Here is a 23433-nt window from a genome sequence, read left to right on the forward strand (position 1 = left end):
GACACAGTACACTAAGAATGGTTTCACCAGTGCTGAGTAGAGAGGATCACCTCTCTTGTCATGCTGTTGATACTGTGCCAAGTGCAGCTAAGAACACCATTAGCCTTTTTAGTAGGAAAAGCACATTGCTTGCTCATACTCAACCTCATGTTACTTCTGGGTCCTTTTCCACAATGAGTTCTGATAAGACTGTTTTTATTTAGTATTTATGTATATATATTATATATATATATATATATAAAATATAATTATATATAATATTATATATTGTATATTATATAATATATAATATATAATATAATATATATATTATATAATATTATAGTATGTATTTAGTAAGGTAATGAAATATAAAACCTGTATATAACCCAAAGGTAAAAACAAATAGGCACCAAGCACAGTGGACTTGCTTGATAGAATGCAAAATTAAAATGTTTCTGATAAATTTTAGGAATGAACAGAAACTAGTAAAATAGTACTCCACACAGATTTCTGAAAAGCAAAAGATACAAAAAATGAAGAGTAACAAAGTGGATAACAAATTGAGTAGGGTTTAAATTACGGTGTTGATAGAAAAAAAGAATCATAATTCTTGGACATACTAACGGAAGTGTAATACATGTGGGGTACAGGAAGTGGCAATTTCCTTTTTCATGGCAGAATGAAAGTCATGGTGGAATAATTATGTAATTTGGAGTGCTGTGGTTGAAGAAGGCTGTAGATAAATTGGAAAGAGGCCAAAAGCAAGCACCAAGTATGTAAGTGGTATGAAAAACTTGACCCATGAAGAGAGGTTGAAATGGTTTGTTTAGCCTAGAAAATGGAAGATCGGTTGGAGAAAAAATAGTGTGTGAATAGATAAAACAATGGTAAAAAGCGTGGAAAAAATTTGTATTCAAAAGTTGAATTGTACAAGACTATTAAGAGACTGAATCTGATGTGCCGAATGTAAAATTTGAATTTATGTAAGCATACAGTAGACTAATAAATTCAGCTAGCCCTGAACATGACTAGAGAATTCTCTGATGCAAGTGCCAAATAAATGTATCCATGAATTATTTTAGTATGGAAAAAAACTGATAGTTAGCATAGGAACTGGAGAATAAAGACAGTTATTATGAAGGAGATGCAGGTGTTACTGGACATAAAGACCAATACTCCTTTTTCATTAACTATTCAGACAACTAGGAATTAATACTAAGAATAATTTTAAGATGGTTAATAATATTATAAGGTGCCTGATGATAGAAAATAAACTTGGATGGCATGACCATAAGTACTCTACATTGAATAGGTGAGTAAGCAAAGTGTATACAAAGCAAAACTCCTGATTTCAAAGGGACACATTTTGATAAACTAAGAAAATTCTCAGCTGGACAGAGAAGCTCTGGGGCTTACAGATTCCACGACCCTGAAATTTTTCTTCAAATGCTGAGAACTTTATCAGGAATCTGCATCATATAAGAAGAGAAAAAAAAATAGAGGTTTCATGCATTAGAGGCTTCAGATATAACTGGATGACTGACTATATTTCAACAATGTATTTGGAGAAAGCAGACATTTTTGAAAATAAGGGGAAAAGGTACTGAGAAGCAAAGATATATCTTCAAGATCAGGAAGTAAAGAGTAATTAATAATTAATGTTGAAGCAAGGCTGGAAAAAAATATTGGCATGGATAATCCTTGAAATCTGTCTTGCTTAATACTGTTTTGATAACTTGGCATAAAATACAGAGCCTTTCTAGTGAAATGTGACAATAAGAAAAGAATGGAAGACATTTACAGGAGAGAATGAAGATATCATACAAGGAAAGCCACATCATTTTGAAATCTTAAATAATGCACATAGGATAAAATTGAATGCATAGACCATTCAAGTCTTGTACTTTGGTAATAATAACAAAACTTCCTAATAGAAAGTGGAAAATCTACATTTGGAATTGTCTGTGGAAAATAAGAAAGTAGACATATGAAACAATTAGGAGCTTCTAATGGGGCACAGCTGTGAATAAAGCAAATGTTGTTCTGTGTCATATCAAAAGCGATACTTCTAACAGATAAAGGGAAGAGCTCGAGCTGGTACAAAGACGTGAGAACAATTCTGTGTATGACTAGGTACAATTTTAATTATCACTCCCCAAGGAAACACAATTAAAACATAAAAGGACAGAGTTAGTAGAGAGAAATAGAACATTTTACAAGCAAAATTAGAAAGGCTTTGGTTTATTAGAGTAGCAAGACAATAGCTGAGAAGGGATATAATGGTTGATTGTAAATACATCTGAGGAATAAATAATAATTAGAGGAAATAAGTATTTAATCTAAATAATAATACTGGCACAAAAACAAAGAGACATAAATCAACCAGGAGTGTGAAGAGAAATCAGAGATACTAATCATTAAAGCAAAGAAATATTTAAACTGCCTTCCATTGAGAAGAATGGGAACAAAAAACTAATTGCTTTTAATGTACACAGTATGCTTAGGAAGGGGTGTTGGTACCAATTTTATGATCTAAGAAGAATTTTCCATATTAATTTTTCCGTATTGTTATTTTAAAAAATCAGGATCTTTTAAATCTATTTCCACAGAGATAGGACGTGAAATGTTCAGTTTTATTTGGGTGTCAGGGAACAGTGTAAACTTTCCATTATGATATTAAAGCACTGGAGCAAATTTGCAAAGAAATTTTTCAAAAACCACTTAAGCAAATATTTGGTATGGCTTGTCTGGGTACACTTGGACAGGCTTACAGGAGTGAGCCTTTTGAGGTCTCTTCCAATCCTGAATTTCTATGAAATATGTCAGCTCATATTGTTCCACACTTTGTCTTAGCAAAACAGCTAAAACCCCAAGCTATTTCAAAGAAACTCGATGAGTAATTTACACCCTGTAACTTTTGGACATATTTGCAGTGATACAGTATTTATTATTTTTGCAGCTAGGAAATTAATAAAGCAAAATCCTGTTCTCAGCAGGAGATTAGAAGGTTTTGGTTTTCATATTCAAATAGGCTAGTATACATAAAACAAAATACTATCATTTTATTAACTTTCCTCTAGCAGAGAAAATGCAGTTTGATATAAGCTCCACTGTAAAATGCTTTTCTCCTCTGAATTTCCTCCCAGACTGGCAACAGGATTCTGTGTTCCATCATCTTGGACCACTACCAAGGACCATCAATAATAAACTACGATGACGAGAACGGCAAAACTTGCATGCACATTGCTGCTGCTGCAGGCTACAGTGATATTATCAGCCAGTTGGCTAAAGTCCCGGAGTGCAACCTGCAGGCCCTTGATGTAGATGACAGGTAACCATGGAAACCCTGAAACTGAAATTGCTGCTTCCTTTCTATTAACCTGAGACTAGGTCTGTTTATTCTATAATCACGTTTCCTGTTTCACAGGCCATGGCCTAGTTAATGAACTGCACTTACAGAGATGGTGTGTTTGCTCAGAAGCCCCGCAAAGCAGTCCGAATCACATCTATCACATTGAATATAACAACTGGCTACTATGAATGCTTTTTAACTTTGTGTTTCTGGTAGGAAATGATAAGATTATGTATGAAAGGACCTTGTCACCACTAGACTTCTTTTCAGTCAAAATGGACATTCTTCTCAAAACAATGGAACAGGATCCTGCTGCTTGGAGCTGTGATCTGCTGCTATTTGCATTCGAGAAATGTCAACATTTCCTTGTTACAGTTCAGATGCTAACAGAGTATTCTTAAAAGATACCATTAGGAATCCCTTCCATTCTCACTCAATCCTTACCATGATTAAATCCTTGTATCATAAATCCCTGTATCAAACCATGCTGGCCTTCCCCAGAATTTCGCTTCCAATTTCATTAAAGCAAACAGACTCAATTGACCACTCTGAGTTGACTATCCTGCTCTGTGGAGCAAAAGCCAAAGTTTTCTGGCTTAGGTCTTCAGGTACTTAAAATAATGGCATTCTTTATGGAAAAGTCCAATGAAATGGAACAAAAATAAAATCAACAGTTCTGTAGACATTTCTAAACATCAGAAAAATGTAAGAGAGAAGGTTCTGTTTCTATGAAAAGAGGAAAGGAGGAGCTTATATACACCTAAGAGTTTTAGTTAAAAAAAAAAAAAAAAAAAAAAAAACCTCCTATCATGCGTCCTTAGCTACTCCCATAGAAGGTATCACACTTGGAGAGGGGGAAAGATAAGCTGTTAACAATAAATACATAGTATATTTCCATTCTATTATGTTTCCTACTGCATTCAACTGGAATGACTGGGACTGCAACAGGCATAGAAAAGTCATCTTTATTCTTTCACCTAGTAGTTTCCTTGTGGAGCTTTCTGTGCTTTTAGAAATTTTACAAGTGTCTAATACTACAATTCTGAAACTGGACAGAAATTTCCAATGGTGTGCAAGCCTCTGCCAACAAGAAAATCAGCTTGACTCTCCCACCAAATTCAAGACAACTATATTTGGTTCAGTCTGTGTCCAACAAAGAGCACAGAAATTATCAAAAGGGAAATTACAGGCTGGTAGATGTCCAGCTTTTCTCATTGTTCTAGGGAGGTTTTTTCTGCTATTACCTTCCTGGAGAGTCATAAGCCAGCCACTCTTAACTGTGCTCAGTGTAAGAGTGAGAAGGGCTTGTCCCTGTGCAGTGCACAGCACAAAGAGATCTTTCAAATTCTGCTCTGAAAACTTCAGGTGCTCCTTCTATTCTACAACCCCAGAAATGAAACTGATGCTACTTTATACCACATATAGGCATCTGCCAGCCTCATATTTACTGCCAGCCTCACATCTATCTTTACTACAGCTAAATAAATGCATGTAGACAGATGCTGGTCTCTGGTTTTACTCCTTTTACTGGGAGCTACATCAGTGGAGGATAAATTAGTGTGAACTGCTTAAAATGGTTGTTGTGCATCCAGATGAGTGGTATAAAAACAGGCCTCATCGTGTCATTAATAGCTTCAATAGTGTATTTATTAATCTGTTTTAATGATATTCACTTTTCCCTAGGACACCTTTGCACTGGGCTGCAGCAGCAGGGAAGGCTGACTGTGTGAAGACACTTCTAGAGCTGGGGATAGACAGCAGCCCTCGAGACATCAATGAAAACACTCCTCTGACATATGCAATGTACTGTGGTCACACTGCATGCATTAAGCTGCTGTCTCAGGAGAACAGGTAAAGCAGAAGCTCACATCTTCCTCACATGTTATTATTGACTAGAAAAGAAATTAATAGTGTTTATTAGTATTATACGTATTATATAAGTATTATAAGTATTAGTGATTATAAGTATTATTTCTGTATGCTACCGAAGGGTTTGAGCCCTATGTGATGGTTCAATTCACAAGCAATACACAACCCAAAATTTCCACCAAAATAGCAAAACTAAAATTAGTCATCTTCTGAAGATTCATCTCTGTGGTTACAGTGCTAGTATGCCAGTCAGCAGAGGGTTCTGAACCAAGAAAATGTGGGCATAGATGTTTCTCGGTCACCTTTGTGCATGAAATCTATATAGTTTCAAAGTTTAGATGCACGCTTTCCACATTTTTGAGATCTATATACATTAGCTGTGTATTCATATAATCAGATAAAGGGATTGAACAAAAAGCAGCTTTGCTTTTTGGCAGACAGTGAAATAAATTTCATGTTTTCATCCTCAGAATAAGAGCTTCCAAATAATTTCCTGCCTTCCTTAGTTGGCTACTTCAATTATCTCTTCTTACCCAGTTTCCTTTTTTTTTTTTTTTTTTTTTTTTGTGCTATTAAAAAGCATAATTCTTCTGCCATTGTTTGTATTTTCCTCTCTCTCTTCATATTTCTCAGATTTCAACTGCTGTCATTTAATTCATTTCAGTTTTTCAATGTTGGCAAATGAGCACAAACTTACAAAGACACTTATTATCACATTTCTTTGTGCTTGCCCCTCCTTTCGAGTCAGCTGTCAGTATTATTTCCTGTGTTACGGAATGGTGAGACACGGGTAATGCTACACCTCTGCCTCCTCCCCCTCCTCCTGTTGTGCTGCGCTCTGCTTCTCTGAGTAGGCCTGCAAAGTTTATTTGTCAAAATCTCATCTAAAAATCACTACAGCAACACCACTGTAGGTGATTATCTTGACAGGTCTGGAATTGTGCTGGGCCTGTTCAGTACATGGGTTAGCAACTTCAAAAAATAATAATGATAATAAAAGCAAGGCAAGGCAAGAAATGAAAATAAAGGAAATCAAAAGAATGTGAAGTAGTGTCTTTTTCACAGTGCTAGCAGTGACTGTGCTGCTGGAAATCATATTTTCTGAATATGACATAATACACTGACCACTTGGTCTTGAAGATTCCAGGGTGTTCTTCTAATTATTGGATCTTGCTTCACCATTAAGAATAATAAGTTTGCAGCTGGTAGATGCTGAAGCCAGAAAAGTTTGTTTTTATTCCTGACAGCTATGTTGAGCCTGCTTTAACATAAGGGCAAGGCAACAAACCCCATCAGAGTGAAGTAATGTACTATCATAATCAGTCTTTGTTAACTATGAATTTGTAATCTTCATTTTCTGCCTCCTTGAACCACCCCTAGAAATGTATCTGAACAGGATGTACCCCATCTCATAGGCTAACAAAGGCAGTATTTGATTAATTATTTGATGAGTAATGGCATCACATTTTGATTTGTACTTTCAGTACATCGGAGTTAGTTCATCAGTTTCCCTCTCAGAACAATAAAATCCTAAAGAAAGAAGGAAGATTCAGTATGCTGAACCACATCTTCTGCAAAAAGAAAAAAGAAAACCAGAAAACCATTCAGAAAGACAAAAGTAGAGACCAATATGCTACAGAGGAGACCTCCGAAGTAGACGACATCATCACCACTTTTGATTGCATTGTGGATACAAGCTGCAAAGACATTCCAGATGAGTGTGTGACCACTACTGACTTTAAAAGAAGGACCACAGACACAAAGTACCTCATACCAGAAAAGAAGCCAGCAGAATGTCATGGACTTCTGCCCATCAGAACCCAGAGCCTCCCCCCAATCACTGCCAGCAATTCCTTCCTAACTGCTGCCCAGAGCACAACATCAAGCATGTCCTCCAGGACCAGCACTCACCATTTTGCACACAAGTCTCAAAAGAGTAGGAGTGAACATGACTTGCTGGATCACAGAAGCAGCTGCCAGTCTTTGCTGGATAAGCCTTGGAATACAAAATCTAACCAAATACTCTCCTATAAAGCCTGTACTAGAACTCCGTCAGACAAAGAGATAAATGGCTTAAACTCTGATACATCCCACCATGTGCATTTGTGCCCTCCCCACCTTCCCTCACTTCCTAGTTCTCCATCAGGTAATTTCCTTCTTCTATCTCTCTGTTATAGTATAATTCCTACTGATATGGAAAGATGAGATAGAAAAAAATAGATAAGTCACTCCTGACAATTCTACTTACTTAATATATTTTTCAGTTTCTTCTCCTTGTACATGCAGGAAATGGATTCAGTGGTCCTTCTGGCTTCCTTCCAACTTGGGATAGTCCATGATTTTAAGCAGTCATAACTGCAGATAACGTATGTATAGAATATCAGCTGACAGCTAAAAGCAACAAGCTTAGGTGTAGGAAATCAGAGATCTGAATAGATATCAGAGTTCTAGTTATGAGAATCAGAGATCTGATTATGCCTAACAGCAAAAATACAAGTCGTTAAGAAACATGTAAGGTACCTAAGCAAGCTAAGTGCCTGCAGATCACATACATATTTCATGAATTGCAAGTTAATACATGCTGGCCCACACGTTGTTTTGTGTCTGTATTTAACCCTGGAACTGGATATGCAAGGGAGCTGTGCTGTATTCGAATCTCTAATTGTGCCAGGAGCTGCTTCTCAATCCAAACAGGTAAGCCCATGTGTGCCACGCTGGGCGACTTTGCAGTGTACCCATTTCCTCCTACAGGCATGTGCTAACTCCTGGGCACAGTGTCACCCCTTTCCATTCCCCAGCCCTGAGAGCCCATTGGTTCTATCTGCTATGCTTAGGTTTCCTTATGGCTGAATTCAGGTTGCTAAAGTTACAGGGAGAGTAAATGCTTTTTATACTGTGGTTTGGAAATGATAATGTAGCAATATTGAAGCAGAGTATCAGAATTCTGAAGGAAGCTTGAAACTGCAGTTTGGGATTTAGTACTTTGACTCATATCTATGTTTGAATGAATCTTGCTATATGGCCTATATGCACTGGAGTCCACTTCAACATATCAGTTTCTTGAACTTCATTTCCTTTGAGACTAGTCACACGCCAAAATTAAACACATCTAGCATGCCTTCCAACCACTGTAATATCCAGCTGAAAATGAAGCAAATAAGAGCAGCTGCCAAACTTACCAGTACATCATTACAAGGAGTAAACATTACACAACAAATCAATCTAACCTCCTCTTAGCAAACATGCTGAGAACAGAACTGAAATCCATTCTGAGAGGAGCCCATGGTTAAGTCAGGTAACCATCAAGCTCTGCATGGCACGGCAAACTAACTTGTAAGTGAAGAGATTGGTAGAATTGCAAATCTGGATTCAATTTTCTAATAGTAAGAGAAGATAAGGAAATTTCAGAACTTCAGGTGATTTTACATTGTGCAAATCGAGGCTGGAAATAGTTTTCCAGCATAAAAAGGAGCTATTCAAAAAGTTCCACTTCCTGAACATCAGGCCAAGTTCCTGAAAACTAAACAGACCTGGTTAATAGGCATAACTACTTTTTTACTGTACATTCTTCAGCTGTTCACTCAGCCATACAAGCCCCAACCTCCACATGTCTGTCAAGGAATGTTCCAGCATAATTCATCCTACGCTGAGGTCCGCAAGCTTCAGCTCACATGCAGAAGACAAGAAAACCTGCAGGGCTACCTTACAACCTAAATATAATGAAACATTTGTGTGTTCAGCAGGAGGAGGAATGAGCTTAATGTGGATAAACTAAACCTGAGGATGATTATGGGGAATATTTCTTGATGAAATCAGTTAGACTATGAATACATTTTATGGGGAAATACGTACCATGGTATTTAATACACAATTATAGATTTTTCTTATGATTGTAGAATATCATATGATTAAATCGTTGCTTGTTGTGGACAGAAGGAAAGATGATTTTCTATGCACATGCTATGACAAAAAAAAACACAGCCAGGCAAATGACTGAGAAAACACTCAGGGCTTCATGCTTTGCACTACAATTCAATAGAGGAAGAGCAGTCTGCATGCATGAATGAGAGCAAAAACCTATCAATTACCTTCTAATTATTACAATGGGAGTTGTTTTTCTATGTCCAAAGAAAGAACAGGCCTCTGGCAGTTTATTATCTGCCTCTGAAGAAAAAAAGCCCGAGACTGCTGCAACCTCAGTACTGTGTGTAACCTGCTCTCTTTAACAAAACTTTCTAACAATGAAAAGATTCCTACAGACAGCATGAAGGACTTCCGCTGAAGCAAGTGCAACAAGAGAATGTTTGGCAGGTGTGCATTGCACAGCTGAGATACTGGCTAAATTTTTTTCCTAATAAAAAGAACAGCTTACCCTTTTTCATGCTTGTGTGTGGTTTAAATCTATTTGCCCCTGTAATTAAAACTACCTCCCTCACTGTGAATTAGAGCTACAAGGGCTTTTATGAGCTTCAGGGCCTCCAGGTCTCCATCATACCCGTAAGTGCTGTGCCTATATGGATTGCAGAGACCAGGAATAGAGTAAGCCTGGCTCCCACCCAGCCTGCAGTGCTGCGCAGGCAGCTCTCCCAGAAAGACATTTCCTCATTGCTTTTTTACTGCAGGAGGCCTAGCTGAAGGGAAAAACAACATCTGGTCTTCGATGGACCCTGAACTCCTGATACTCTGTTTCTCAAGACTGTGGTGGCTCCACATCGTCTTCTAATCATGGAGTATCCAGAAGAGGATCATGGGCATCAATAATCTAAGGGAACTCAATTTAAAAATTATTTTTTCAGCTGACACACAGTGTTAACTGTCTTGCATGACCATGCCATAAAGTCAGAGCTCTTTCTTGTGCATATTACTACTAAGGCACTTGACACACAGATGGGAATTTCTAGAGGCTTTTTTTTTTCTGTTTTCTGTGCTGCTGGAAATGAAAGATGAGTCAATTTACTAGCTGAGTAGCTGAGTCCTGACACTTATTCAAAGGAGCGGTTGTTGTGACTAGGAGTGAGACTTACCTATCGTGGTTTGTCTTATTATCTGCTGAGGAGAACAACGATGAATTCTACCAAAAACTACTGCCAATATTGGAAGAGGACATTATGAGTCAGATGGCTGAGCTGGCATCCACTACCTGAAGCATTTTGTACTTACGAGGATTGCAATTATCCCTTTTTGCAAAACTAGCACCTACTTTTTATTGGAAAAATTTATAAATGAAGATATTCCAAGCGACAGGGGCAAAAGAAGGCATCTTAAAAACAAAAAACAAACAAACAAACAAAAAAACCAGAGGATAATGTAGTTAATTTATCCAAACAAAAATTAAAATTAAAGAACAACCTGTGAAGAATTTTGCATTTTGTAATCAAGAAATAGCCTCTTTTCCATTTCAAATGCCATCATAAATATGCACTTACAGTGACAAAGACGATGTCTGAAGAAGGAAAAGCTTTTGTTCTCAGATATCATGTAGAACATATAGGAAGGAAGAGCAGAAGAATAGTTCCTCTTGGTGCCAGAACTTGTATACAGGGTTTCTTTATTAGTTTTGAAAACATAATTATGCTTTGTACTTTTGTTTTCCTGCCAGATATCCCTGTTTATGAAATAAACATATTCCTTTACAGGAAAAAACAACTTCCCTTTATCAAGGCGGTTACAGTACATACATAAAAAGCCATTAGTTCTCAGAGTAAGCATCACAATAAAACCAATATAACTTGAATTGCCAGTGGGAGCAGCTGACTTGAGTTTCTGCTATCTATGTATTTATTTATTTGTGCACAGAGGACTCAATTTGTACAAAAGACATTTACTAATTATACATGCACAGCGATTATCTTGGAGAGGTATTAAAGTGTAACTAAAGAATAAAACATGAGAAAAGGAGAACAAAGCATATTAGACACAGGTAATCTCTAACGCTTACTTTCTTCATGCATTAGCCCAGCATACATTAACTTTAACATAGGAGCCAATGGAGTGAGCTAACGTTTATCAGCTGCCACTTTGAACCAGAATCTTGTCCCACTCCAAGCTGAAGACTACACTGTTATATATCAGTTTTGACTGGTAAACACAGCATTAGCTCTTTTCACGCAGAAACCATTTAGCTAGTAACACAGTGGCCTTCACAGTCACTTCGGTGCCCACTTCTAGAAAACTGTTCTGTAACTGTTCTTCTATAGATTTATCTTGCACAACCCAGTAGTGCATACATACATTCAAATGCCAGCTACAAAGTCATCAGGGCAATTTACATCATTTCATCTTTGCTGTTTCTTAAGCTGTTGCTCTGGATCCACACTCTGTCTTCCCTTACCTCTGCATGCCAACAGAGCATATGCTTGTTCTGCAGCGAGCTGTGATGCAATGCTATGCTGGGCAAGGAGCATACCAAGACAGCTTGAGACTCCTCACAAGACTCACTTCAGATTTAGGAATAACAAAATGTAAAATTTTGAGAGACTCAGACATCACAGAATATGATCAAGACAGGGAAAGGATGTGGGAAAAATGTTGACTTGGAGGTTGATTTCCTACTTCTTTTTTTTTTATTATATTTGATGTGGCATTTATAAAGTGAAATGCACAATATCACTTAATACATTGTATTTTCTTTTTGTACTACACCAGAGTTCGTTGTAATCATAGCCAGTAAAAAAAAACACAACTAGACATTTTCATTTCCCAGCATCTATTTTTCTTGATAAAAACAAATTGCTATAAAGCATTGTTTAGTAAGAATCTGTATCCATTTATGTCAGTTCTACTATATTTCACCTGCAGCAAAACCCTCTCAAAGCTCATCTTTACTGCTGGTAGACTACCACTAGCCTGACTTTCCAACTAGGAGTTGAACTCCATTTGTATAGAACTGGTTGGGTTGGAAAGGACTTCAAAGATTTTCTAGTTTCAGCCCCCTGCTGCAGGCAGGGCAGCCCTACCACCACCTCAGGCTGCCCAGGGACCCATCCAGCCTGTGTCTGAGCACCTCCAGGGATGGGGCACCCACAGCATCTCTTGGCAGCCTGTGCCAGGGCCTCATCATGGTATGAATAAAAAAATTCCTCCTAACACCTAATCTAAATCTCCTCTCCTTTTGTTTAAAAACACTCCCCCTTATTCAATCTCTATCTACCTGTGTAAAAAATCACTTTATCTATTTTCCCAATATCCTTAATGTAGATCTGGCTACTGGAATTTGGATGTTTGAATAGCAATTACTGTACTATAAAAGAGCAAGGGAAAAGCTTATAAAAAAATCAGTCATAATTTAAATGTGTAAAGAGTTATTTTCTGTTGGTGATTTCTTATTATTACATATTTTTGAGAATTACTAGAAGTTTGGTTTTTTTTTCCAGAAACCAGAGATCTGCTGTGCATCTTATTGCTTACAATTATTTTCACATAATAATAGATTATATTTTTCTTCCACAGGTAAAAGTTCTCAGAAGATATCCATAGACCAACCCAAAATAAAAGAACTTACTCCTGTGAGGAGCAGTCTGGCTCCTATACCCAACCACTGTGCTCACAGATGTAAGTACATGCAAACCTTCACTACAGTATCACCCTGCGTGACTCCATAAGTGGCACCTGAGGGTTTGAGGGAGCTCACATGTTCCCCTTCTTCACAGCAACACAGAATGGGTGGTCTCAAGGGCACTACTGGATGATCCCTACTCCAATGCCCCTGCTCACAGCAGTGTTACCTACAGTAGATTGCTCTGGACCACAGAGTTAGGTTTTGATTATCTCCAGTGATGGGACTGCATAATCTCTCTGGGTAGCTTTTTCAAGTGTTTCACCACCCTCAGAATAAAAGTTTCTTCTTCTGTTTAAATAGAGTTTCCTGTATTTAAATCTGTGCTCCCTGAGTCTTTTCCTGTCATGGATGTCACTGAGTTTGGCTCCGTTTCCTTACCTCCCCCTGCCAGGCTTTTACATAAGATTCCTCTGAGCTGCCTTCTCTTCTCAAAGCTAAAAAGTCACTCTTTCAGATTGTTCTCTGATATCAGATGCTCCAGTCCCTTAATCCCTATTACCCTTCACTGGACTTGATCTAGTTTGTCTGTGTCTCTGTGGTGGCAAGGGCCCCAGTACTGAGCTGTGTACTCCAGCTGTGGATGCCCCACCTCCCTCAACCCGCAGGCTACAATTCCTAACACATCCTGGGTTGTTGTTGCCTGTCTTTGCCAGAATGGCATATTGCTGGCTCTTGTTCAGCTAGATGTCTATCGGGACACCATGTTCCTTTCTGACAAGCTGCTTTCCATGCAGCTGATCCCACCCAGCATGTATTGCATGCAGGATGCCATTCATCTCCAAGGGCAGGATTTTGCAATTCACTTTGCTAAACATCACAAGACCCTTCTCAGTCCACATCTCCAGCTTATCTAGGCTCTCTGAATGGCAGCACTTCCACCTGCTGTATCAGCCATTCCTCAGGGCTTTTTATTGCTTGTAAACATGCTGAGGATGCACTCTGTGTCATTGTCCAAGCCATTAATGAAGATGTTATGCGGTATTGGCCCCTGTATCAGCTCCAGGGCTATTTCACTATTGACTGGCTCACTTCCAGATGGACTTTATACTGTTGATCACAATTCTTTTCTCCTCTTCATTTCGTAGTTCTCATCTAACAGAAGTGATCTGTACCAACAGAAAGGAGAGTTTGGTGCTACATTTGCTTTCCAGAGCAGAGGAGACTGGAAATCTCACAAATGTGGGATTTTTCACTATCAGAAAAGTTTGCATTTGCCTGTCGGTCTATGGTAGCATTTAACCAGGGAAGGACATGGTGTAACGAGGTGATTTGCAATATGCAAAGAGTCACTAGAGATGGATGACAACACCCTAATAAACGCACACCATAGGAAGGTTAGGCATGTGAGACAGAAGCCAAAATAAGCAGTGACCCTTCTACAGATAGTGTGAAAAATATCACAATGGGCACTTGTGTCCTTTTGCTATTGAAAGTTTGAGAGAAGAGGATTAGATCAAGACAATCAAGTTTCCAACATAGAAGTTCCTTCTTAATTTCCAAGACAGATCCCACTCTGTCCTGAACACTAGACTAGTTCTTACTTGAGAGTGGGAATCATTCAGTTCTCTCATTCTAAAAACTGTGGTTTCAGGAATGCTTCTGTAACACTGGAGAGAAAAAAATTGGGAAAAAAAATGAGTAGAGAGAGCAGCAGCCTTTTTTCCTCTGCAGTGTCAGCCAGCTCCTCATTCCTAATACAGTTAGAAGCCAGCTCCTACCCAAAGGCCAAGGAATGCCTCACCCCGCTCCCACAGCCCACGCAGAGTGTCAAGACTCAGTGAGTGTCTCAGTCTGGACCTAGCCAGGGACTGGGATGTCCTTTGCATGCAAACACTACTCCACGTCCTCACTTTCTTGTGTTCAAATCCCTCAGTGTATTTTGAATAAGGTTTTGTAGTTTACTATTTGTCATTCTGTAGATTAGCCAGATCCTAAAGCATTTAGTCTTCAGAGCTAAATATAAAATCCTTTCCCTCTCGTGATCTGAGCTTATGAAGCAATACTGCATTATGACAACATTACTAAAAATGAAACAGCAGAGGTAACTTTACAGAGAACATCAGATTGTGTACAGGAAATACAGAATCCTCCCATGCTGCTGCACAGTAAATGAGAAAGGCTGTGGAATACTGAGGTGGTATTTCTGCCTCCTTGGTAGAAAGAAAATCTTCCAACTGCTTCAGAAACTTGAGCTCCAAGCTTTCTTTCTGTTTTCAAGCTTTCTACTGACATTCTCTGTTTTCTACTCAAAATATTGTTGTAAACAAAATTCTAAAAAACAAAAATGTTTTGGAATCACTGGTATTTTTGTAGAAACTCACACAAACAACTGGGATCTTAGTTATAGTCTCGTGCCAGAAAATTGGCTCTGCGAATAAGATTTGCTTATTAGAGTTAATAATCATCACATAGTGAACTAACAAAGTACATTTATACAAGTGTCACTATTACCCAAACAACAATTCAAGATAATAAAAGTTATTTAAGTTGTACCTGGGTTTGTGCAAAGCATTTCACATTGTCCCATATGACATTCTTGTTGCCAAATTGGAGAAAAATGGATTTGATGGATGGACCACTTTCTGGATAAGGAATTGGCTGGATGGTCGCATTCAGAGAGTTGTTGTCAATGGCTCAGTGTCCAAGTGGAATGGGTGATAAGTTGTATTCCTGAGGGATCAAAGTTGGGATTGGTGTTATTTAACACCTTTGCTTTCAACTTGGACAGTGGGATTGGGTGCACTCTCAGCAAATTTGCAGATGACATCAAGCTGAGTGGTGCAGTTGACACACTAGAGGGAAAGGATGCCATCCAAAGGAACCTGGACAGGTTGGAGAGATGGGCCCCCCTGCCAAGCTCATGAAGTTCAACAAGGCAAGCTGTAAGGTCCCACATCCAGATCAGGGCAATCTCAAGTACTGACACAGGCTGGGCAGAGTATGGCTTGAGAGCAGCTCTGAGGAGAAGGATTTGGGAGTGGTGATTGATGAAAGATTCATCATGAGCAGCAGTGTGAGCTTGCAGCGCAGAAGGCAACCTTATCCTGGGTTGCATCAGGAGAAACATGACCAGAAGGTTGAGGGAGGTGATTTGGCCCATCTATTCTGCTCTCATGAGACCTCACCTGGAGTGCTGCATCCAGTTACATAGCCCCACAATACAAAAAGGACACTGAGCTGTTGGAGCAGGTCCAGAGGAGGGCCATGAAGATTATCAGGGTGCTGGAGCACTTCCCCTGTGAGAACAAGCTGAGAGAGCTGGGATTCTTGAGCCTGGAGACGAGAAGACTCCAAGGAGACCTTACAGCTGCCTTCCAGTACTATGGATTAGGATTAGGGGGACCTATAGGAAAGCTGGGGAGGGATTTTCTGTAAGAGCATATAGAGACAGGACAAGGGGAAAAGGGTTTAAATTGGAAGAGGGTAGATTCAGACTAGATATTAGGAAGAAATTCTACTGAGAGGATGGTAAGACAATGGAACAGGTTGCCCAGCAAGGCTGTCAATGCCCCCTCCCTGGAAGCATTCAAAGCCAAGCTGGATGGGGCTTTAACCAACCTGATTTAGAGGGAAGTGTCCCTGCCTATAGCAGGGGGGTTGGAACTAGGTGACCTTAAATGTCCCTTCCAACCCAAACCATTCTATGATTTCATGATTCTATGATTCTATTTTCAAACAGATTAAGTTTCTTCTTTGTTAACATAAACGACCTATTTGATCCTGGAGCTTTCCAAATATCTATGTCAGAGCCAAAATTTTAGTCACCCTCCATCCAGTCCTAAAAATATTACTTTTCCAGTCACAGACATTATTTAGGCAAATGGCTCCAGCAATGAAGTTTGAGTACAAACATTTGTGTTTTTCTACTAGTTTCATTGCAGTAGATGTGTGCTAAAAGCATGCAACAAAACCAGTGGAGAGGAAAAAAAAAACTAAACAAAAAAACAACCAGGGAACTGAAAAGATAAAACAAGCAAAAATTAGAAAGAGAACTGAAACTTGTCAAAAATAAATAAAAAGAAGAAACATCTCCTAGAAAAGGAAGGACAATGAAAAAAAAGAGATGTTTTAACCTTTAAGTAAATACATCTTAAAATTTAAGTTAGTAGGACAATATTAGCAGTGGATTTCAGTGACTTTAAGCCATAAGCTCCTATACTGCAGATGTTCTCAGGGCCGAAGAGTTATTTCAAATACCTTTCTGAGTAGCCTTGTCATGAACTGACATCTCTTACTTTGCACCCAAACACCCTTCCTACCTCATCACACACCCCTCCCTAGGACCCTGAACAACACATTTAACAGCAGTTACACATTGCTCACACCATGCCAGAACCATTTTCCAAGCAAATACAGAAATATTTCAAAAGAACTCTCTGTTTCTCTCACTTCTTCATGTGGCAAGAAAGATCTGAAACCATTGTGAGGTTATTACTTGTTGAGAAAAAAAACAAAAGAAAAAAAAAGGAAGATCTATTTGTGCAGGTCATTTAACAATGTTATCTGAGGATTAGTAGCTGCTTTTACTTTTATATTTATTATTTGAAATTTCTTCTTTCCCAAGTTAACAGCAAAGCATTCCATGAAGCATTTTTCTCCCTACAGAGGGTCACCATGTTTCACTGTTTGTAAAGGGAAAGAGTCAAAGAGCATCCCTTCTTCTGGATAGCATATAATCCTTCAGCAGTGCCTTCCTGACAGTGTAATTCTGGTCTCTGCAATTTGCAACAGCTGGTCCAGAGTGTCTTCCGTGTGAAAAAGGCTTTCTGAATTAGTAGCTCTTTTAGTATCATTCATTCCTGGGTAGCTGACTGCCTTCTGAACACAAATAATTACCAGTGCTTTTGCTCTATATAACTTCAGGAAGTGTGGTGACTCAACTAAATGGTTCTGTATCTCAGGGACTCCAGTGCTGGGTTCAGTAGCCTGTGTTTCAGTACAAATAATAATACTTCTCATAATATGTACTATTTCAAAATCATCAGTGACCCAGTCCTGAAATTCCTATAGCACATCCTAAGCCAAAGGTCCTGAGTGTAGTATGTAGAACGAGGTGGGCAGCATGGATGTTTAGATGCTGGTTTTCCCTTCATTGAAGGAAGACGGGTTTGTGATGGCTACCCAGTGCATAGGGGTAAAATTAAGATAAAGCTTTCACCCTACTTAACCCTACCATTACGGACTTATCAAGTTCATAAAGCTTTCCAGAAATTTTTCACACAGATGTAAACATTGAATACTTGAACATAAGGAAACAACTGATCCTCTCACTATGCATTTGGCTTTCATGCCAAAACATCAATGAATACAAACTACTCTACCGTGTGTCACACAGCATATGGTCTTGTATCTTGTGTTTACCTCTGACTCATGCAAATTCATATAAACTAAAGCAAAGCTTTTTTGTTTTTTCTCTAATAAAGGGGAACTAAGCCATTTTCTGAACTTCTGAACATGAATGAACCTTGAATATGGTCAGTGAATTAAACTGCCAAGATCCAGGCAAGTCACATACAATGTTGCCTGCCAAGGAATCAAAATTTGAACTGTACTGAAAATAGTCTGAAATGGAAAAATATCTTCCAAATTATTAAATCCTCTAGGTGAAGATTCTGCTTTGCCACAATTAAATACCTGATGAGTCTTGATAAATAAATAACAAATATTGACATGATCATATGGCACACAGTACAAGGGAAGATGGTAAGAACTTCAGTCTTTTACAGTGTACAAGGAATGCTCCAAAAGTAATTCCTATCTTACTATGTTGGCCCTCAACACCAAAGGCAGATGTTGGTGTTGTGGCAGTAGCAGTGGAACTTTCTCACCAGCATTCCATTCCATTCTGTTGCCAAGTGACTGATGGCAGCAGAATGGCATCTGACATGGAAGTGCCATTGAATTCCTCTATGTATAAAAAAATGGCAGCCACTGACATTCATTGACATTTGCTCAACATTTATGGAGTCCAAACAGTGGATGTGAGCACAGTGAGGTGGTGGGCGGTGCATTTCAGCAGTGACAACAGCAGTGTGAAAGGCCACACTCCTGACAGCCATTCTGATCAGCTCCTCCACACAAAGCGGCAGATTACAACTGGGGAACTGTATGTGGAGCTGAATATCTGCTTCAGTGCATTGGAAATGATGGTGGCAATGGTAGAATATCACAAAGTTTGCATGTGGTGGGTCAGACAATGCTTACACAGGAATACAAAGAAAACTGCATGCAAGTTTGCAAGTACCTTTTGAACAAATACAAGGTTGAAGGTTCCTAGATCTCATCATTACCAGTGATGAGGTGTGGTGTCACCACTACAGGCCAGACTGAAGATAGCAGTCGAAGGAGTGAGAAGATACGAATACCCCATTGAAAAGAAAGACACAGGCCTCAGCATGTAAAGAGATGTGCCTTGCCTTTTGGGCTAGGAAAGGGCTGGGCCTTCTGGATTTCCTGGAAAACTCAGACAAACACCAACTCTGATTGCTACATCATGAAGTTGACTGAGCTGAAGGCTTGAACTTTCAGAATCAAGCCAAAGAAGACAACCTTTCTTTGCAAGATGATAATGCCAGGCCCCATACCAGTGTGAAGACTGTGGATCACATTTCCAGTCTTGGTTGAACTGCCCTACCATACCCACTCTATAGTCCAGATTTGGTGCCTTCTGAGCTCCATCTTTTCAGGCCAATGAAAAACAGCTGCATGTGCAGCATTGTCCTAGCAACGATGAGATTGCAGCAGTTGTGAAACAGTGGCATCTCCACTGGTATCTATTTTACAAGCATTCCATGCAGGCTCCTTTTCATCTCAGGTGAAAATGCATAGCTAATGGTAGTTACTATGTTGAAAATGAGTGTTTTGAAGCTAAAAACATGCTCTATCAAATGGCATTATCGTGCTGTTTATATCCATTGTAGTTTATATGGAAATAAATAGGAGGCATTACTTTCAGGGTGACCTAGGTGTACAGCACAAAAATTGGTAGATGCAAAACTTTTCCAGTGCCCACTGAAGACATGTCTTCAATGAGGTAAATTTCTGATTTCTTAACTATATACTTGATAAATCTACAGATATAGAAGTGTTTGCATGACAAGACTTTTGTGCTTCCTCTTTACTGAGGCGTGGAAGGTTCAGAGTTTCTGTTTGAAATATCGCAGTGTATTTTTTTTACTTGAGCACAGACTGCATCCTGTTAGCTGTGCTATTGCTACTTACCTAGCTAATTATTTCCATTTTTCCTGCTGATTTGGTGGTTTAGGATTGTTTTTTTTTTTCATTTATTTGTCTTAAATGTCCTATCTAAAGTATTTTGCATATTCCTTTGCTGAATTTCATTACCTGAATTTCTTGCCATTTTTCCAATTTATCCAGGCAGTTTTACATTGTAAACCTGTTCTCACCTCAAGAGCCTTTTTCAACAGGTCGAAAGGATGCATCTTTTTCTTATTCTGAAAATTTGTGGCAAAGTCAGTGTTTCTTCCTTGTTAAAATTACATAATTTCTCGCTTCTCCTGCATCCTCTGTGCCACTGTCCCAGTGAATCTTTATAATGTTTCTTGATGAGCAGTGAGAAGTTTGACTTCATATGTTCAAAGACTTACTTCTGAGAAACATCTAGCATGGAAATTTTTTAGGTAGGAAAGTTACATCAGCTTATCTGTAATCTCTTATGTCCTGTTTTCTTGTCTTTTTAATTTACAGCACATAAGACACTCCATCCATTATTCTGTCTGTAAGTTCATCAAGTGTATTAAAGGTTTAATTTGCTTAGGAAGAATTTTAAGATTAAAATTAACTTGTAAGGTCCATCTTACCATAGGTGCACTGACTGCAGTAGTTACCCATTTCACACCAATTGATGACATGGACTGTAATTTCTAATAAAAATTTGTTCATTTAAACCTCTTTTAAAACATTTTAAATCACTAATAACTTCAGAAGTTTCTCTGGAATTACACAAGATTATTATGAAACTTCTGTAGAATCTCCTTCTACTTGCACCAGGAAAATTATCTTTATGAAGAAGGCTGAAAAAGTCATTTTTTGCTTAATAATGAAATTCTTTCTGCATGTTAAGAATCAGGACACAAGTGGATACCAATCACAGAATGGCTGTGAGTACCTGACTACTAGGAAACATTTGTGGCTTATTTCAAAGGATGAAGTCACCAAAAAAGATAGAGAAACACCGTAACTTCCTGGAAGCTGCTATGACTATTAGGATGAAACAAAAAATAGAACATCTCAGATGCAAACATTAATAACCTCTGTATGACAGATGAAGATGGAAGGAAAATGCTGATGGACTGAGACAGTGATCAGGAAAATATTAATGTGAAGAATAGCAAGGAAGAAACTGTAGCCAAAATAGGGATGGTATTACCTCCTGTTGGAAACTCATTACATGGTTAGAATGAAAAACAAAGGTTCAATGAATGTTTAAATTAAATGCTTGAGAATAAAATAAAGTCAAATGTAGAGCAAAATAGGTCTGTTATTAAGGTCTTGAATTCTCCTTTTAAGAACTTGTGAAATAAGAAGTTGCCTGAATGAAGCAGCTTGAGGACATGAATTTAGGGAAGGCATAAAACTGTGTTAAGTTCAAAACACAGCACTGTTAGAGTGCTGATTGCAAGTTGAAAGTTACACATGCTTTATCCGCATCTTCTTCCATGACTCCTGTAATACACAAAACACACAATAGCTGTGGCTCTCATGTTTCAGTGTGAGTCTTAAGTGTGCTGAGGGTACTAGCTGCTTTTGTGGCCTGTGACATGCAGAGCATATATTTATTTGGTCCTACATTCATGGCTGACTGTACCTAAGAAACCCACACAGCATCCCAAGTGTCCATTTCATCCCCCTACAATTTTTTTCTGCAATTTCTCTTGAAAAAATAAAGCATTCTCCCACAAAAGCTTTGTTAAAACTAATATATTACCATAAAAGAGTTCTGTTTCATGCAGCCTGTTTTCTGAAAAAAAGATATCTCGTCTCTCTGAACACAACAAATATCCTTCAAACAGTGAATTCCATGTTTATCAAAAGTAAACAGTAGAACTTTTTTGGTCTTATTTATAAGTAAATCTCCTGATATTAGAATTTTTTTTTTCAGCTGAAGATTAGACCTGAAAGGCCGTAGGCATTTTTAATCCATTTTTATCACTTCTTTCAAAAGCAGGGTCTAAGTATACACAAGACAAGCAGGTCTAAGTATATACACAAGAAAAAAGCAAACCTACTATTTGTAAAAATGTCCCACTTCTCACTTTCTGTGCTCTCTTTCTCTTTTTTTTTTTTTTTTTTCTTTTCTATAGCTCATCTACCACCTCAGGGTGCTAAGAAGTTTATATCCCTGCCTTTAAATTCCCTAAGGACTGGAGCAGTTGTTCTCCCACCAGTGCCACCCTCCAGATCTCAGAAAAGGGGATATTCTCACAATCATTTGCTGTATTCTTTCTTGCCTAATCTATCAGGAGAGCCTCTGAAACCAAGCCTTGTCCTACCTGCAATCCCAAGCCAAAAGAGATCCAACCCTGCAGAACAGCTTGAAAAATTCCTCACCAACCCAGACACTGAAAGTTAACTCATTGCATCGGCCTCAAACACATCAGCTGAAATATATCTCAGCTTGTTACAAGATAAGTATATAGTAAAAACTCATTAATTTGTGCTAATGATGCTCTTGTAAGCTGGCGTATAAATGAACAACAGCAAAGACGTTTCTTTGCACATAATAAATGCTGCACAGTGTATTTATATAGGCATTCTCATTATACTTTTCATTTCTATGGGAATACTAAGTATTTAATGTGCCATAAATCTATTTTGTGAATGGAATCCTTATAACATGCAATCTTGTTGCAGCACTTCACTGTTAAACCCTCCACTGAAAAATGGAAGAAAGAATAAGATTTTCTGTGTGATTTACATTTCAGAATTAAAGAAACACAAATTGATGGGGATTCTCTACATTTTGTAAAGATGCTGATTCCAAAGCTGTGTGCTATCAAAATTAGCATTTTAAGATTAAAACAATAATCTCAAAATAAAAGAAAGTTTTAACAAACTTTTTTTGAGTCTTTATTTCTCACATATTTTCTACATTTCAAGTTTGTGACTTCTTCAAGCCAGAGAAGTGCAATGAAACACAAATCGTTGTGGGATAGACAGGGCTAAAGCACATTCTATTCAAAACTGTACTTTGCACTGACAGATTGACACATCTTTCTTTTAATATTTAATGTTCCTCGGTTACAAAAATGCAGTTGCTCACTGTTGTTTTCTTGAAACAAAGATTATATGGTACTGCGTTATTAGGCATCCCTTTAGTGCTTTGATCCCCCAAACTGAAGGAAACCTAAATAGGCAGCTGTTTAGTTCAAGAGCTATGGCAAGAGTCTTTGATGAAACATTTCACAAGCTTGTCTTGTCCTAAAGGCTAGCAAAGACACCCGCATTCTCTTGCCTCAGAATTCTTATCTAAATATTGCTGCTATTACCCAGGAGGCTTCTCCACTTCTGATTACGAAGGAGGTTATTAGGAACAACCAAATACCACTGGGGAAAGAATAGTGTGGGCTGCACAATGGGGAGGGCAGTTCCCTTTTATCACCCGTTCTGTATCAGTGTTGCTAGTAAATCTGTCCTGTATCAAGAGCTCCAA

At 38.4% G+C, this 23433-nt stretch overlaps 1 protein-coding gene across 1 annotated transcript in view; it reads left to right on the forward strand.

Moving 5' to 3' along the window:
* The window catches only part of ANKRD55 (ankyrin repeat domain 55), a gene marked incomplete at both ends in the record, with an annotated part of 51709 nt that extends 29356 nt beyond the window's left edge, over positions 1-22353 (forward strand). Inside the window, 5 exons of the mRNA XM_079548289.1 lie at positions 3129-3313; positions 5018-5185; positions 6688-7349; positions 12653-12754; positions 22085-22353. Of these exons, the coding sequence (XP_079404415.1) occupies positions 3129-3313; positions 5018-5185; positions 6688-7349; positions 12653-12754; positions 22085-22353 (1386 nt within the window). The remainder of the gene's footprint in view (positions 1-3128; positions 3314-5017; positions 5186-6687; positions 7350-12652; positions 12755-22084) is intronic.
* Between the last annotated feature and the right edge of the window lie 1080 nt (positions 22354-23433).

Source organism: Tetrao urogallus (assembly GCF_951394365.1).
Source record: "Tetrao urogallus genome assembly, chromosome: Z".
Lineage (NCBI taxonomy): Eukaryota > Metazoa > Chordata > Aves > Galliformes > Phasianidae > Tetrao > Tetrao urogallus.